The sequence below is a fragment of the Aedes albopictus genome, chromosome 3, assembly GCF_035046485.1.
Source record: "Aedes albopictus strain Foshan chromosome 3, AalbF5, whole genome shotgun sequence".
Lineage (NCBI taxonomy): Eukaryota > Metazoa > Arthropoda > Insecta > Diptera > Culicidae > Aedes > Aedes albopictus.
The window spans coordinates 149269993-149288066 of NC_085138.1; the positions used below are offsets into that span (position 1 = coordinate 149269993).

Here is an 18074-nt window from a genome sequence, read left to right on the forward strand (position 1 = left end):
GCTGATTAGGAGCCTAAAAAGAGCAACCGCGGCTACAAGCTTGAAGACCAAACAAACTTCTTGCAGCAGCTCTAAATATCACATTCTTCACACTTTTAAAAAAATTTTGACTTACCTTTAACACTATACGCTCCAACGACAGCAAAATCGGCAAAAAACACCAGAAAAGCAGCTGAAGTTGACCCTGGGCGGCTCCTCTGTTTGGTATTGACAATCTACTCTATCCACTTTGTTGCCACCGGTCAAACCGGGCTCATCTTCCTTATGTCCATATCTTATAGCTGTCTGGACATATACCGTAATCCGGGGTATCATTGATCAGCGGGGTAACATTGATCGGCTTGACCCACCTCATGAAATGTTCAAACAAGCATTTTACATTGAATCAGTTTCTGCTATGGAATGGTATATCGTAATCTGCTATCATTTAGCTATTAAATGACATGCAATTTATGAAAATTGAATTTCATAAACATTGAATTAAATCGATTTTTCCATAATTGTGTTTCGTAGCACAATGAGATACATTGTTAAACATTCATGCTTGGCGTGAATACTAGATACAATATGAGGTTCGAAATCACTGTATTACTTCAATATGATATCCTAGAATTGGATTTAATATACGAAACTTTTATGAAAATGCTATTTTTCAGTGAAATATACGATTTATTAAAAGTCGGCTATCAATTCCTTAAGCCATTGCCTACCTTTAGGCGTTATTCGTGGTTTAGTGGATTTTAATCCTAAAATAACTTGAAAAGTACATAATTTGTAAGAATTTGGACAACATATTCGAAATTAACGACCCCGAATTTAGTAAGTAAGGGTATTTTCAACACAAATGAACATTGATCACTGACATGATCAATGTTACCCCAAATCATCACAATCAAAAATTAGATTAAAAACTTTATTTAAACATGTTTTAAAGTTTTACAATACTTTTTCGAGTAGCTTAACACATACTCTGAGGGTGAGTACTTGTTTTAAAAATATAAAGCATGTAACGTTTGCTTTAACAAGAGAATTATTCAAGAAGGATAGAAAATTCTGATCAATGTTACCCCGGATTACGGTACACAAGTTTTACACATTCTCCATCCGACACAAAACAGGAGCAGTGAAATAAATAAAAATCACTTATTTGGACGTTCAAATAAAAAAAAGTTCGAAGCGATACCAATCTTACAACACAACACCGTGAATTACTGACAAACTAGCAAAATAATTAGCATACATGCCTTATGATTAAACGTTGCGGTTACAATTATTCAAACATTGATCAACTTCAATGTTTATGAAGACATAGTTGAAAAAAAAAATTTTAGGAAAGTTTAGGCAGCATATGTACGGTAATGTATTCGACTCAGGAATTGATTATTTATATACTGCTTTAAATCTGCCGATTCATATAATTCGGATTGAAGCAGAGCGGATGCAGATGAATGTGAATCCAAAGGTCCAGAGTTCGAGTCTTTCCGTTGATGTGATTTGTCCCATAAAATGTAATAAAATAAAGATGTTGGGGGTACATAATCAGAGAGAGCTATTCCAGACACAAATGCAGAAACGTTGAAAGTTAAATAATTTTCTCATTTTATCGTTACATGCACGCGAAAAAATCCGTTCTGATAAACGTGAACAAACAAACGCAAATATGAGAACAAGCAAATCTCGCGCTTAGTATCATACGGGCGTAACTACAATGATCGATTTCTCTTAATCGATTTTCTCTTCGGGTAATAACTTGACCGGCAAATCATTCTCGGTTGTTTTTTGTTGTTTTAGAAGCTAGTCCTAGTCATCATTTACCGAAACACATCGAGAGATCATCCGAATATTGTTCGTTTTCATTCATTTATTTAGTTAACATCAAATTCATGATAGTACTGAATCAACAATTTGCCGCCATAATACTCGATTTGCAGCTGCAGCTCTCCAACGTCGGTCACGCCCAACACTCGCCAGATCACGCTCCACCTGGTCCGCCCATCGTGCTCTCTGCGCTCCACGCCTTCTTGTACCAACCGGATGGTTAGCAAACACCAACTTTGCAGGGTTGTTGTCCGGCATTCTTGCAACATGCCCTGCCCACCGTATCCTTCCGGCTTTGGCTACCTTCTGGATGCTGGGTTCGCCATAAAGTGCAGCGAGCTCGTGGTTCATCCTTCTCCGCCACACACCGTTCTCCTGCACGCCGCCGAAGATCGTCCTTAGCACCCGTCGCTCGAAAACTCCGAGCTTGCATGTCCTCCTCGAGCATCGTCCACGTCTCGTGCCCGTAGAGAACCACCGGTCTTATTAACGTCTTGTACATGGTACATTTGGTGCGGGGGTGAATCTTTTTTGACCGCAGTTTCTTCTGGAGCCCATAATAGGCACGACTTCCACTGATGATGCGCCTTCGTATTTCACGGCTCACGTTATTGTCAGCCGTTAGCAAGGAACCGAGGTAGACGAATTCTTCTACCACCTCGAAGGTATCCCCGTCTATCGTAACATTGCTGCCAAGGCTTGTCCTGTCTCGCTCAGTCCCACCTACCAGCATGTACGTTGTCTTAGCCGCATTCACCACCAGTCCGACCTTTGCTGCTTCACGTTTCAGGCGGGTGTACTGTTCTGCCACCGTTCCAAATGTCCTAGCAATAATATCCATGTCATCCGCAAAACATACAAATTGGCTGGATTTCGTGAAGATCGTACCCCGGCTGTTGAGCCCGGCTCGTCGCATAACACCTTCCAAGGCGATGTTGAATAGTAGGCAGGAAAGTCCATCACCTTGTCGTAGTCCCCGTCGAGATTCAAATGAACTGGATAGTTCACCCGAAATCCTTACGCTGTTCTGCACACCGTCCATCGTTGCTCTTATCAGTCTAGTCAGCTTCCCGGGAAAGCTGTTCTCGTCCATAATTTTCCATAGCTCTGTGCGGTCGATACTGTCGTATGCCGCTTTGAAGTCGATGAACAGGTGATGCGTTGGGACCTGGTATTCACGGCATTTCTGGAGGATTTGCCGTACGGTGAAGATCTGGTCCGTTGTCGACCGGCCGTCGATGAAACCAGCTTGGTAACTTCCCACGAACTCATTTACTTTAGGTGAAAGACGACGGAAGATGATCTGGGATAGCACTTTGTAGGCGGCATTCAAAATGGTGATCGCTCGAAAATTCTCACACATTAACTTGTCGCTTTTCTTGTGGATGGGACAGATTATCCCTTCCTTCCACTCCTCCGGTAGCTGTTCGGTTTCCCAGATCTTGACTACTAACTGGTGCAGACAGGTGGCCAACTTTTCCGGGCCCATCTTGATGAGTTCCGCTGCGATACCGTCCTTACCAGCCGCTTTGTTGTTTTTGAGCTGGTGGATGGCATCCTTAACTTCCCTCAGCGTGGGAGTTGGTTCGTTCCCGTCCTCTGCTGCACCAACATAGTCATTTCCTCCGCTGCCTTGGTCCTCCGTGCCTACATTCTCTTCGCCATTCAGGTGCTCGTCGAAGTGCTGCTTCCACCTTTCGATCACCTCACGTTTGTCCGTCAGGAGGCCCCCGTCCTTATCCCTGCAGATTTCGGCTTGCGGCACGTAGCCTTTGCGGGATGCGTTGAGCTTCTGGTAGAACTTGCGTGTTTCCTGTGAACGGCACAGCAGTTCCATTTCCTCGCACTCCGCTTCTTCCAGGCGGCGCTTTTTCTCCCGGAAGAGACGGGTCTGCTGCTTCCGCTTCTGTCTGTATCGCTCCACATTCTGTCGGGTTCCATGCTGCAGCATTACCGCCCGCGCTGCATCCTTCTCCTCCAGAACCACTCTGCACTCCTCGTCGAACCAATCGTTTCGTCGACTCCGTTCTACGTACCCGATAGTGCTCTCAGCTGCGTTGTTGATGGCTGCTTTGATTGTACTCCAGCAGTCCTCTAGAGGGGCCACATCGAGCACACCCTCGTCTGGCAACGCTGCCTCGAGATTCTGCGCGTATGCGGTGGCGACATTCGGTTGCTTCAGTCGCTCTAGATCGTACCGGGGCGGCCGCCGGTAATGTACGTTGTTAATAACGGAGAGTTTTGGGCGCAGTTTAACCATCACCAGGTAGTGATCAGAGTCGATATTAGCGCCACGATAGGTCCTGACGTCGATAATGTCGGAGAAGTGCCGTCCATCAATCAGAACGTGGTCGATTTGCGATTCCGTTTGTTGTGGTGATCTCCAGGTGTAACGATACGGGAGGCTGTGCTGGAAGAAGGTGCTACGAATGGCCATGTTCTTGGAGGCGGCGAAATCGATGAGGCGTAGGCCATTTTCGTTCGTCAGCTGGTGGGCGCTGAACTTTCCAATCGTCGGTCTGAATTCCTCCTCCTGGCCTACCTGAGCGTTTAGATCCCCTATGATGATCTTGACGTCGTGGTTTGGGCAGCGGTCGTACTCGCGTTCGAGCTGCGCGTAAAATGCGTCTTTGTCATCATCAGTGCTTCCGGAGTGAGGGCTGTGCACGTTTATTATGCTAATGTTGAAGAATCGGCCCTTGATCCTCAACCTGCACATTCTTTCGTCGATCGGCCACCAACCGATCACGCGCCTCTGCATGTCGCCCATCACTATAAAAGCTGTTCCCAGCTCACGTGTGTTGCCGCAACTCTGGTAGATGGTATGATTACCTCTAAACGTTCGCACCATGGATCCTGTCCAACACACCTCCTGCAGCGCTACGATTCCGAACCCGCGGTCCTTCAGTATATCGGCGAGTATGCGGGTGCTCCCGATGAAGTTGAGAGATCTGCAGTTCCACGTACCGAGCATCCAATCGCAAGTCCCTTTTCGTCGCTGTGGTCGTCGCCATTGGTATCGGTTCGCATTCTTCTCTTGTTGATTTTCCGGTGCTAGTCTTTTTACGGCTGGCTCGCAGGGCCTGACACCAACCCACTAACCCAGGGAGCTGGGCTTACCTTCCCGGAAGCTACGGGTTCTGCATTGGCATTTCCTCCAACTACAGTGCTAAATAGCTAGGCTCGAGCGCCAGTCTTCGCCGGGGGTGGTGTTTTTAATGGGCGCCCAGGAGATAATATTTTACCTGAGCTTCCACCCCCGAATATTGTTCGTATTTCCCGGAATAATCAGAAGAGAAAATCGATGAAGAGAAATCGATCATTGTGGATACGCCTGTATGATACTAAAAGCGAGAAATATACACCGTGATGCGAGGTATGCACTTCAAACGGAATCGCTCAAGTAATTTTCGTTAAGTGCATTATTTTTCCGTGACCGGAATGGTAAAGAAATTTAACACAGCAAGCCCCATTTGATTTGACGTTTCGTTTCAGCTCCGTACTAGGATCCGGAATAAAGCGACGCTTTATTATTTCTTGAGCGATTCCTTGCCTGAATTTTCCACGCATCGAGATAGGCCAAGAAATTTCTTGCGATCAGCGTACTACCCATGAACTGGAACTAGTTCCAGCTGTCAATATGGGCGTTCTAGAAACCGTGACATCTAGCTCACGGTGTACATTTCTTATTGATGTTATCGTTGCTATGCATAGTCCCGTTTGTTCCCGTTGCCGTGACTGAGAGTGCACGTATATCGGAACGGTTTTTTTTTGCGTGTGATGTTACATGATGTTGAAGTAACGTTTAAGAATCGTTTTTGTAGCAATTATAAAATCATATCTATAAATAGAAATAAATTTCGTAAGTTGTATCACGGCTCCAGCATGTTTTGATTGTATTATGGTGGAATAAATATCGAAGAAAGCTTGTTATTATGCACTATGCTGCTAATACACAGTAATGGTTTCTAAAACCATTCTTAAATGATTAAACAAATAGCGTCATACAACATTGTTTAATAAACGTTGAAGTAAAGTTTATGATGTTTGTGTGAATTGCTGATGGTTCTAACGTTGAACAAGAGTTCCACAACCGATGTACGATCATTGGATAAACATTCATTTCATCGTGCTTATAGAACGGTTGACATTGAATAGATTCTCATTTTTGGGCGAACAAGAGTTGAAGATCAGTTTTATTTCAAAATTATTGAAATATAATACGACTTCCAGTTTAATAACGTTGCTTTGCAAAACATTTCTTAAAGCAAAAATTGTTTCTTGGGAATACATTAGTGATGTATTGGTGAAATTGAAGGGAAATTGTCATATCATTCAATCATAATATGGAAATAATGAAAAAATATTCGAAGGCACACGGTGAATGGCGCCTTGACGGTAATTAATCATCCGGAAACCGAATTTCTGATTTCTTCTATTGTAAAAGCTCGAATTCTGTCAGGGTTAGGTTTTCCACAAAACAAGGAAACTAGCACGAGGTTATGTTAAAAGTTGATGCACTATGTTTTTTGCATCGTCTACTTTAATGTTGGTATAAATGGAACAAAATTTGGGTTCTGTCGAATGCAATCCAACAAACAAATTTGAATAAACCCTTAATTGAAACGATGCTTGAATGTAACCAACCAGTCCTTCATTAAACCGTCCATTCAATTGAACACACATAGACGTATCTAAAAGCTGCACCCACAATAACTCAATCAATTCCAATTGAACCCCTCTTTCCCCCCATATTCGTTTCAGGTAGTGAGAAAATATTTAGGATAGAAACGTCGGCCGTCGACCGGTCCTACTATCGCCGCTCGGACACCAACCGGCAACGACTGATACACAAGGCCAAGATGAAATCCCTCCGAATTTCCGTCGTGATAGTGGTCGTTTTCATCGTCTGCTGGACACCGTACTACATCATGATGCTGATATTTATGTTCCTCAACCCGACCGAGAGGGTACGTATATCACTATTTATAGTTTTTGACCACTGAAGCATAAACGGACTTCACTTTGGGAGGGACTCATACACTGTAACATTAATGAACGATCAACATCTAGGGCCTTGTACCATTTGGGCAGGTTTACCTATTTTGGGCACTTGCCCCTATAACTAAGTCAATTTCAAACCGATTGATTTGAATTTTTGTATAGAGTTGGGCACGAACAGTATCTAACTCTATACAAAAATTCAAATCAATCGGTTTGAAATTGACTTAGTTATAGGGGCAAGTGCCCAAAATAGGTACACCTGCCCAAATGGTACAATACCCTATTTTCATTTAACAAGAAATCCTTACAAACCATGAAAGGCTCAAAATTTATCTAAATTCAATAGAAGGTATACACAAATAAAAATATGTTATTAAAATTCAGCGAGAAATCATGCACATAGGAATGCTAGAGTTAGTGCACTTTTACATGAGATATAATGTAAAATTACATTACCATCGTATAAATTTCCGTCAACCATCGCGTAAATCATCATGGACTCCAAGCAGTTACACGACTATTAGCGGAAATGTACACAAACGTAACGTAATTTGACATGATATCTCATGTAAATATGCACTAACTCTAGCATTCCCTTTATGTGCATGATTTTTCGCTGAATTTTACATGAATATTTTTTTCTGTGTATCATTGTTCATTGGAAATAAATTTGACAATCGCATATATAATATTATGTTTCCCAAAATCCTAATTAAACTTTTTAACACCTCTCCCACCTTTCAATCCACAGCTCGGCGAGGACCTGCAGACGGGCATCTTCTTCTTCGGGATGTCGAACAGCCTAATAAACCCGCTCATCTACGGGGCGTTCCATCTCATTCCCATCCGAAGGCGTCGCAATCAGTACAATCAACATGTAAGGTAATTGGGTGTAAAACGCGACGCGTCGACAAAAGAGTCGTCGCGTGGCAATGGCTTTGCTGTCGCTTTTCTTTTTTTTTTCATTATTGCTACGCAGCTATACGCTCATCGGAGAGGTCGTTTTTCTTGCAGCTTTTTCTTTTATTGATATTTTATGCGTGTTACACATTGTTTATTGGCTGCGCATGAACATCGTTATTATAGGTTATTATGTTATTATGACTACATGACCAGAATTCTCGGCAGCATTGTTTGGTGCCGTACATAAATAAAGTAAATTGATGAATGCCATACCAGATATAACCCTTTAAACCAAAATACCAAATACCATAGGTCATCATTTCTTGCTTATTACATTCTTCTTGCGTCTGTTTAGTTTTCCTCATCTTTTCCTTCTTTCTGGCTCTTAGTTCCAATTGAAACTTGACCTAGCTCTTCAACTTAGTGTTCTTTGGAGAATTTCCATAGTCGTTTATGAGTAACGTAGGCTTTGCTTCTGAGTCTGCTTAGCAGCAATGCTTGTTGATTTTCAACGCTATAGTTATGGAACGAGAAACTATGAACCACGGTTGAATAGGCGTATAGTAGAGTCCCATCTTTGTCGGCCTTGAGCGATATTCCTTCTGTTTCTCAAAATGCTTAGGGTTTCCAGAACTGTTTGCTTTTTTCTTCTTCTAAACCATAGGGAGAGAATCTGCTCAACAGATACCCTAACAGGAAGGTTAGGGTAGTTTGGGGTTAAGGCCGTCTTCTACAACAAGTAAAAGCCAGGACTACTTTCTTCTCGACCCACTGAACACATTCCCATGGTCGCCAAACCCTTCGTCTTTCCGAAACCACCGAAACCACATCGCGTAGCCTGCAGCAACGAACATCGATGACTCGCTTTGGAGGGTCCTTCACGGCAGCATTCTGGCGCTTAGCCAGTTTCCCGAGTGGTCTTCACCACTCCCTTTGTCCTCGGAAGGCGGGCAGGGTCAACCCCGCCCGCACCCAACTATTTAGCAGACATCAAGAACTAATGCCTACGTGCAACCCGATCTAACCTAGGAAGGGTATCACTACCCTTCAGGCCCTATCGGTTGCACCAGAAGGTTGCTGACCTGACTGCAGGGTCTCCACCTGGCCCGGCCCTTGCCGGGGACCTTTTTCCAACCGCGGACTCGAATCCAACCCAGTAGACCGACACTACGATAGCAACGCCACTAGCAAGGGTTGATTTTGACCGTAGGGCACTGGTATGACCTACGAAGCCGACTCCGAACCCCTGGACCACCTCTTGTACCGCATCTAAACAAGCCATTCTCCGAGTTCACGCACCACCTCCCCTGTAGCTCCCAGACGATATGGGTGATCCGGCCAAACTCATCCCTACACATCCTCTGAACAAGAATGTCCGAAGTTGTGTCCTCTCCGCATGTGGCAAGCATGCGGTCACGCATTGTGCGAAAACACGGGCACAAGAACAAAACGCGTTCCGCCGATTCCTCTAAACCAGCACAAACAGGGCATTCGGGAGAATCCGCATGCCCGAAACGGTGTAGATACTGTCGGAAGCAACCATGACCTGAAAGGACCTGTGTCAGGTGGAATGTAACTTCCCCATGGCGCCTATTAATCCAACTATCTACCCTAGGTATCAACCTTCCTTTGATAGAACTGTCCCACGCGCGCTGCCATTTGACCATAGAGGTCATCTTGTGCCACGCATTTCGAAGCACTCCATGTCCTCACTGATAAGAATGCTGATAGGCACCATACCAGTAGTGACGCAGAGAGTGTCGTGTGACACGCTCGCAATCTTCAGGCGCATAAGCCTGTAAGCACTTTCTAGCTTCCGACGGTAGCATTCAGTACTTAGCGCAGTGCCCCACGCCGGTTCGCCATACCTAAGTATGGACGTAGCAACACTAGCCGGAAGCTTGCGCTTACTGGCGTACACCGCAGAGCTATTGGACATCATCCGGTACAGTGTCGCAATAGCTGTGGAGGCTCTTTTACAGGCATAATCGACGTGGCTACCGAAGGTGAGCTTATCGTCGATCATCACGCCCAAGTGTTTGACGGAGCGCTTTGACAGCATTGGCGTAGCTAGGGGGGGTTCCAGGGGTGCCTGGCACCCCCTAGAATTTTTCCTTAACTGGCACCTAAAATTTAAAACTTCACACAATAATTCCAATATTGATGGCACATTTAAACAAAACATAAACAAACCTATAATTACTTATACAACTGTTGTACGTGTTGCCGTTTTGGATATTGGTAAGAACAATGAACAGACTTCTATATTTATTCAATGATTTCTCTATGCCTCCTTTATGGATTCCCCCCGATATTTCTTCAATAAACTTTCCTTAGGATTCTGCTTCCTGATGGGGTTGTACATACAAGAAATATCTGCAGAGATTGATCAAGCAATTTCTCCGGTGATTCTTCTAGGAATTCCTTCAGAGATTCTTCCAGAAATTTCTCATGGAATTCCTCCAGGAGGTTATATTGGCCTTCCTCCGGTAATTGTGGCTAGAATTCCTCAAGCAACTCCAGCTAAGATTCTTCCAGCAATTCCTACTGGGAATTCTACTAGGGAAGTTCTTCTGGAAATTCTTCCGGAAAATCTCTCTGTGATTTATCTAAAAATCCCTTCGGTGATTCTTCCAGAGATTTCTTCAAGGATTTATCCTCTAGAAATACCACAAGGGATTTCTCCAAGAACTTCTATTGACCTTGTTCCATGAATTCCAGCTGGAACTCTTCAGCAATCCCCTTTAAAACTCCTTCAGAAATACTTCTAAAGATTTCTTCTGGCATTTTTCCTGCGATTTCTCCTGCGATTCCATTAGGGATTCCTCCAGTATACTTCTACCGATTATTTCAAGGAGAACTGTAGGTATTCCTCCAGACATTTGTTAGAGGATCTTCTCTTAGGATACCCCCGACATCCCTGGTTCAAGGATTTCTCTAGAAATTACTTCTATGATACCTCCCGGAATTCTGGGAATTCCTCCAGATATTTCAGCTGGGATTCCTCAAGCAATTTCTGCGGTTCTTCCAGCTATTCTTCTTCCAGAAATTCTAACCGTGGTACTTCAGAAATTATGCTACGACTTCTTCTAGAGCTTTCTCCTGGCTTTTCTGCAGGGATCTTACCAAAGAATCTTCCTGGAATTCATGCAGAAATTCTTTTGGTTGTTCTACCAAGGATTTCTCTAAAAACTCATCCAGGAATTCCTCAAGAAATTTTATCCAAAGATTTCTCCAGAAATTCCTCATGGAATTTCTTCAGAAACTCCGTTTGGTCTTCCTCCAAGAATTTCTGAAACAACTCCTCCTGTGGTTCTACCAGCAATTTCTCCAGAAGTTCTTACTATGATATGGCCAGAAATTCTTCTAGAGATTCCTATATGAATTTATCCTAGCATAGTGGCGGCTGGAATATATCGGGTAAATCTTTCTGAGAATCCTTCATATATTCCTTATATTCCTCCAGCGATTCCTTTAGGGCCTTCTTTACATATTCTTCCAGAATACCTCTACCGGTTCTAGCAGGGACTTCTCTAGGTGTTCCAAGGATTTTTCTTTAGATTCCCCCCAGGCATTCCTGATGAGGTTTCTCTAGAAATTTCTCCAGCAATTTCTGCTGAGATTTCTACAATGATACATCTCAGAATGCTTCTAAGAATACCTCCTGAGATTTTTTTTGGGATTTGTTCAGAAGCTCTCCGGTGATTCCTCCAGGAAATTTAATCCAAGATATTTTATCCAAAAATTCGCTCATAACTTTCTCATAGATTTTCTCCCATGAACTCCTCTTTGCCTTCCACCAGGAATTTCAGCTGGATTTCTCAAGCTATTCCTGCTGTAATTCATTCAGCAATTCCTCCTTGGACTCCTCCAGAAATTGTTACTATAATACATCCCGGAATATCTCTAGGGATTCTTCTATGAATTTTTCCAGGGATTCCTTCAAAAATTTGCTGGGATTATTCAAGGAAATCTTACTAGGAGCCTTGCAGAAGTACCTTCGGTGTTTATTCCTGGAAATCCTAAAGGGTTTTTTTTCCTGAGATTTCTCCAAATATTTCTCATTAGATTCCTCCAGGAACTCTTCTTGACTTTCATCCAGGAATTCCTCCTGGGATTCTAAAGCGATTTCTGCTGCTTCTAATGTTTCAGGCATGCCTCCTAGGTCTCCTCCAGGAATTCTCACTGTGATACCTGCAAAAATCCCTTTACGGATTTCTCCAGGCATTCTTGCTGGGATTCTTCTAGGGTTTTTCAGGGATTTTTCTAAATACTCATCTGAGAATTCCTCTTGAGTTTTTAATCATGGATTATTCTAAGAACTAATCATGGGATTACTTCTAGTACTCTGTTGGACTTCTTCAAAGAATTCCAGCTGAAGGAATCCCAACAGAAATCTCTGTAGGAATTCCTTTACGAATTTCGAGAATAGTTGGAATTCCAGCGAAATCCTAGGAGGTATTACTAGACAAATCTCTAGTGAAATCCTATAGGAATGAACGGGAAAAACTTATTGATTAGAAGGCACCGTATGTTGCTATTTGACAAATTGAGAGATGAATTTGTAAAAAAACACGTTCTGGTGGGATTCGAACCCACGCCTCCGTATTCGCTAGAACATTTCTTTAAGAGTTCCTTCGGCAAGTTTTTTTTTTTTGAAAATTTCTGTGGTAGTTTTCAATCAGCAATTTCTTTGGTTTTTTTTTCTATAACTTCAATGGCTATTCCTCTGAATTTATTTCAGCAATTTCTTTTTCAGTTATTTTGCAACTTTCTCAGGCAATTTTATCGTGATTACTTTTGTTATTCTCTATGATTCAGTTGTATTTATATATATTGCTTCCGAAAATTGCTGAACTGGAAATACAGAAATTCTCAACTGGACTGGCTCTAAAAAATCCTTAAAATTCACGAAAACCTTCCTGACAAATTCCCAAAGCAATTGTCAGAAAAAAATCATCAAAATAACCATAGAATTTTCAAAGTAGTTGCCAAAAGAATTCATATAAGAATCACCAGAGAAATTCCGGAATGCTTTTTAAAGAAATTAGCCAAACCCAATCTCAAAATAAATTGCCGAAATATATTCTATAAAAATTTACACAAACATTCTCAAAAAAAAATCGAAGAAATTCTCAAAGAATTTTCCAAAATCATCAAAGGAATTTCTGAACAAAATTTAGAAAGAATTCCAAAAGTGATTGCAGTGACAGATTTTTTAAAGAACCGCCAGAAATTTTTTTCAAAGAAATTCCCAAAGGAAATCTCTAAGAAAATTGCCCAATCACTTTCCAAAGAAATTACCGAAGAAGTTCTTAAAGTAATATTAAAAGTTTCCAAAATTTCAAAAGGATTTGCTTATAAAATTCCCAAATAAATGTTCAATGCAAGTAACATCGGAAATGCCCAAAATGTTCTGAAATCATCTGCTGCAGGAATTCCTTACATAACTACTGAAGAAATCTAGAAGAAATTGTCTAAAGAATTTCTATTTAAATTTAAGAAGCGATTTATAAAAGAACTTCCGAAGGAGTTTTCAAAAGAATTGGTGAAGAAATACCTAGCATGGATAATGAAATTCCAAAAAATCAACGAAAATCGAAAAAAAAGTAGAATGACTTGCCGAATACATTGTGAGGAAGTTCCCAGAGTCAATGTCGAATGAATCACCAAAGGCTTCACTAAAATAATTTCCAAAGGAATTGCCTGAAGAGAAATTAGATAATTTTAAAAAGCAATTATCAATAGAATTGTTGACATTACCAAAACATCGCTTGAAAGACTACTAAAAATTGGCGAAGAAACTCCCGAGAAAACATTTCAAAGGATTTGCTAATGAAGTAAAAAAAACAAATAAACTGCTAGTGGAATTGCCAAAGAAATTTCCAAAGTAATTTCCGATGAAATTTTCAAAGGATGCGTAAAAGGTGTTCAGTATCAAATTCTAGACATATAAATTCCTAAGGGAATTGCTGAAGAAATTTGCCAAACTCAAAGGAATTACTGAGAGATTTCATAAAAAAGTCTTAATTCAAATGAATTGCAAAACAATTTCCAAATAAGTTGCCGGGAATATTCCCTGAGGAATAACCGAAACAATGTTTTGCCGAAAACACAAATTTCTTTATTATATTATTGCATAGAATTAGAATCCTGAAGAGAAAAATCGAAGTTCGCTATTGATGTTGTAGTCAAGCCAAAAATGCAAATATATATCCTGATTTTACAATTTCAATGCCACAAAAGTTCAGCTTATTGGACGCAGTGGTTTAATTTCCACAGCATGGGAGGAAAAAAAAGACTCTTACAATTGTTCTTGAAAACTATTTTATAAGGGTTGTTATCATGCAATAAAACAAAGAGGATGTCACGAAGAATACAAGTTAAACGCAAATTTGTGAATATATTTGATAGTTTCCGAGATTTACACTTCTAATAATTGCTCTGAAAACGTATTCTTAATCAATATATTCAATCCACAAAGGGGTTGTGATGATTGTAAAGTTCCAACTGAAAATACAAATTCCATGTATTATAGGTAATCAACTTATCAAGTTCTCAAACCTCACATGAGTGTTAAGTCAGTACAACGGTTCGGATTTTTCAAAAACAAAACAAAAAACTGTTCTTTAAATAAAGCGCGTTTAAAATTTCGGGCTTATTTGTCCCGCGATATTTTTGTACTAAGAAGTAGAAGGTGGATCGGTATTTCTTTTTGCAAAAAAAAGCAAAACAACCTGGAAGCCACTCAAATTGGCACCCCCCAGGCACCCCCTAGGAAAAAATCCTAGATACGCCAATGTTTGACAGGATAATGCACTCACCTACACTGATCTCCGCCTGCTGCTCCGACTTCCGGTTGTTAACAACTGTCACCTCAGTCTTGTGGTGAGCCAGCTCCAGTTTCCTGGACCGCATCCACGCCTCCACAACCTTTATCGAGTGGTCGGTAGTCAACTTCACCGCCTCGATTGTTTCACCGTAGACTTCGAGCGTAATGTCGTCGATAATTCCGACAATCTCCACTTCCACTGAGTACTCTAACCTCAACACCTCGTCGTACATGACATTCTATAACACCGGACCCACGATGGAACCTTGCGGGACTCCTGAGGTTATGTGGAAGCACTTCCGACCCACCTCCGTGTCGTAAACTAGTACTCGATTCTGAAAGTAGGTTTCGAGAATCTTGTACAGGTACCCCGGTGTCCCCAACGCAAGAGCGCATCACTACTGCACAGTAGCCAATCCCCCTTCTCTTACGCTCAAGTTCTTTCTATTCGGTTTTTTGTAACCGACAGGATAGCGTCTACGGTTGACATCCCCTTCCGGAAGCCGTACTGGCTACTCGAGAGACCATTTTCACCCCTCCGGGTGGTTTCCCCGTCTTTGGCAATAGAACCAGGCTCTTCCTCTTCCATGCATCTGGGAAAACTCCCTCGTCCAGGCATTTCTGCATAGCGGACTTGAACATCTGGGGAGCTTCTTCAATAGCTACTTTGAAGGCCAGGTTCGGAGCTCCGTCCGGACCTGGGGCCTTACCTATGCTAAGGGACTTTGCTATCCCCGCAAGTTCCACATCAGTGACCCTCTCCTCATCGCCAGCCCTGGTCCCCAGCTGTCCAACGAAAGGAGACCAAGGACTAGGACCATGACGCGGAAAAAGCCCTTCGATGATCTCCTCCAACATCTCTAGAGATTGCTCTGTAGGAGCCATTACACCTCTCGTCTTGGCCATTACGATCCTGTAGGCATCACCCCACGGGTTCTCATTGGCACTCTGATAGATACCCTCAAAGCAGACCTTTTTGCTTGCCCTTATCTCGGTCTTCAGCGCGGCTTTTGCCTCCAGGATTTTTTTATAGATTGATTTTTTTTTTTCAGAAGAACTCTCAGGAAGATCTCGACACGAGTACCTTCAGGGAAAACTGCAGGAGCTCCTTCAGAATTACTTTCAGGGAAATTCAGAAATGCCTCCTACAGATACATCAAAGATTCATTCAGAAGATCCTTTAAAAAATCCCATAGAGATTAGTCTGAGAGGGATTCCTTCTAAAGTTCCTGAATTCCTACAAGAATTTTTTTAGCAACTAGTCCAGGAGTTTCCTCAGAGATTCCTCCAAGAAATTCTTCATGAATTCTAACAAGGAATTTCTCCTGACGTTCTGTAGGGATCGCTCAAGAAGATCCTTCAGGGATCGCCCCGGGAGTTTCTTCAAGGGTTCCTACAGGAATTCTTTCTAGCAGCTTTCCTCGAATTTCTACAAAAATACCTCCTGAAATTTTTTCAGGCATACCTTTTGGAATTACTTCGGGATGTCTCTCGAAATTTTTTCAGAGATTATGTCAGAAGTTCTATCAAGGATTACTCCAGAAGTTCCTTCGGTGATCTCTCCAGGAGTTCATTCAGGCATCTCCCCAATAGCTCCAGGAGTGATACCTCCAGGTGCTCATTAAGAATTCCATCAGAAGTTCCGTAAGCCATTTCAACAGAAGTTCGCTCAGGTATCCTTCCAGAAGTCCCTTCAGAGATTCAATCAAGAGGATTCAATAATGCCTCCTGGAGATCCATCAAGAATTCCGTAAGAAGTATCTTCAGAAATTCCTGCCGGAGGTCCTTGGAAATTAGTGTAGGAGTTCCTGCAGGGATTTATTCTGAAGATCCTTTAGACATTCCTACAGGAGTTCTTACAGAAATTAGTCCAGGAGTTCCTTCAGAGATTTCTCCAAGAGTTTCAGGGATTCTTGCAGATGTTTCTTCAGGGATTCCTACAGAAGTTCCTTCAGAAATCTCTCCAGATGTTCCTTTAGAAAATCTTATAGGAGGATTCAAAGATACCTCCAAGAGAATTCAGGATTACCCCCCAAAAGTTGGAAAAGTACTTGTCTAGCGAATGAGGGTCGTGAGTTCAAATCTCACCTGAGCTGTGGATTTTTTCGGAATTTCACTAATAATTTATCCATCTTTTCATGTACATGTTGAGTTCATTTAAAAAATTATAAATTGACCACATGGATTGGTATACCGAAGACGTTACCCTTAAGTCGTTATCCTTAGGAGATTCCTCAAGAAGTTCCTTTAGGGATTCTTCTAAGAGTTTTTTTCCAGGGATCGATCCTGGGGTTCTTTCAGATTGTAGATTGAGATTCAGATTTTTCCAGGAGGACTCACGGATGGAAGAGTTGCATCAGAGATCTCTACAAAAGTTCATTCAGGAATTCCTACAGGAGTTCTTTCAGGAAATCTTGTAGGAGTTCCTTCAATAATTTCCTTAGGAATATAATCAGGCATATCTCCAGGATGTTCTTGAGGGATCTTTCATGGAGTTTCTACAAGAATTCCTCAAAAGATTCCCTTTGATAGAATCCTTAGGGAATTCCCTCTGCAATTTCTGCAGGGATTTTTCCTGTAATTTCTTCGGGGATTTCTCCTGGACTTCCTTCAGATACCGATGATACCTCCTGAAAATCTTCGGAGATTTCTCCAAGAAATCCTTCGGGAATTCCTTCTGGAATTCTTTCGGGGATTCCTCTTGAAATTCCTTCGGAGATATGTACTTCCTAAATTTTCTTTCGGAGTTTCTTCCTAGACTTCCGTTGAGGATTCCTCCTGAAATTCTTTCGGAGACTCCTCCTGATATTCCGTCGTGGATTCCTCCTGGAATTCCTTCGTGGGTTCTTCCTATAGGATTCCTTTTTTGATTGCTCTTAGAATTCCTTCGTAAATTCCTCCTGGTATTACTTCGGGGATACCTCATAAAGTTCCTTCGGGGATTTATCCTGGACTTCATTGAGAGATTCCTCCTGGAATTCTTTCAGGGATTCCTTCTGGAATTTATTCGGAGATTCCTCCTAGAATTCATTCTGGAATTTCTCCTAGAATTCCTTCGAGGACCCCACCTGGACTTCCTTCATGGATTCCTCCTGAAATTCTTTCGGGGATTTCCTCTGATATTCTGTCGTAAATTTCTCTTGAAATGTCTTCGGGATTTCCTCCTGGAGTTTATTTGATGATTTTTTTTAGAATTCCTTAGGAGATTCCTTCTGGATGTCCTTCAGGGATTCCTCATGGAATTCCTCCAAGAGTACTCCTGGAATTCTTTCGGTGATTGCTTCTAGAATTCCTTTGGAAATTCCTCGTAGAGTTCCTTCGAGGATTTCTTCTGTACTTCCTATACGGATTCCTCTTGGAATTCCTTCGGGATTTTCTTTTGAAAATCTTTCGGAGATTCCTTCAGGGGTTGCTACTAGGATTACTGCAGGGATTTCTCCTGGAATTTCTTCGGGGAATTCTCCTGAAATTCCTTCGGGGATTCCTCCTGGAAATTATTCGAAGATTGCTCCTAGAA

General features: G+C 42.0%; 1 protein-coding gene across 4 annotated transcripts in view; it reads left to right on the plus strand.

Moving 5' to 3' along the window:
* The window catches only part of LOC115253773 (gonadotropin-releasing hormone receptor), a 217736-nt gene that overhangs the window by 195704 nt on the left and 3958 nt on the right, over positions 1-18074 (plus strand). For 3 of the 4 annotated variants that reach the window (XM_029871899.2, XM_062855693.1, XM_029871898.2), the window contains 2 exons: positions 6583-6788; positions 7574-7704. In XM_029871899.2, the coding sequence (XP_029727759.2) occupies positions 6583-6788; positions 7574-7704 (337 nt within the window). The remainder of the gene's footprint in view (positions 1-6582; positions 6789-7573; positions 7705-18074) is intronic. The other variant, XM_062855694.1, reaches the window with a different exon arrangement.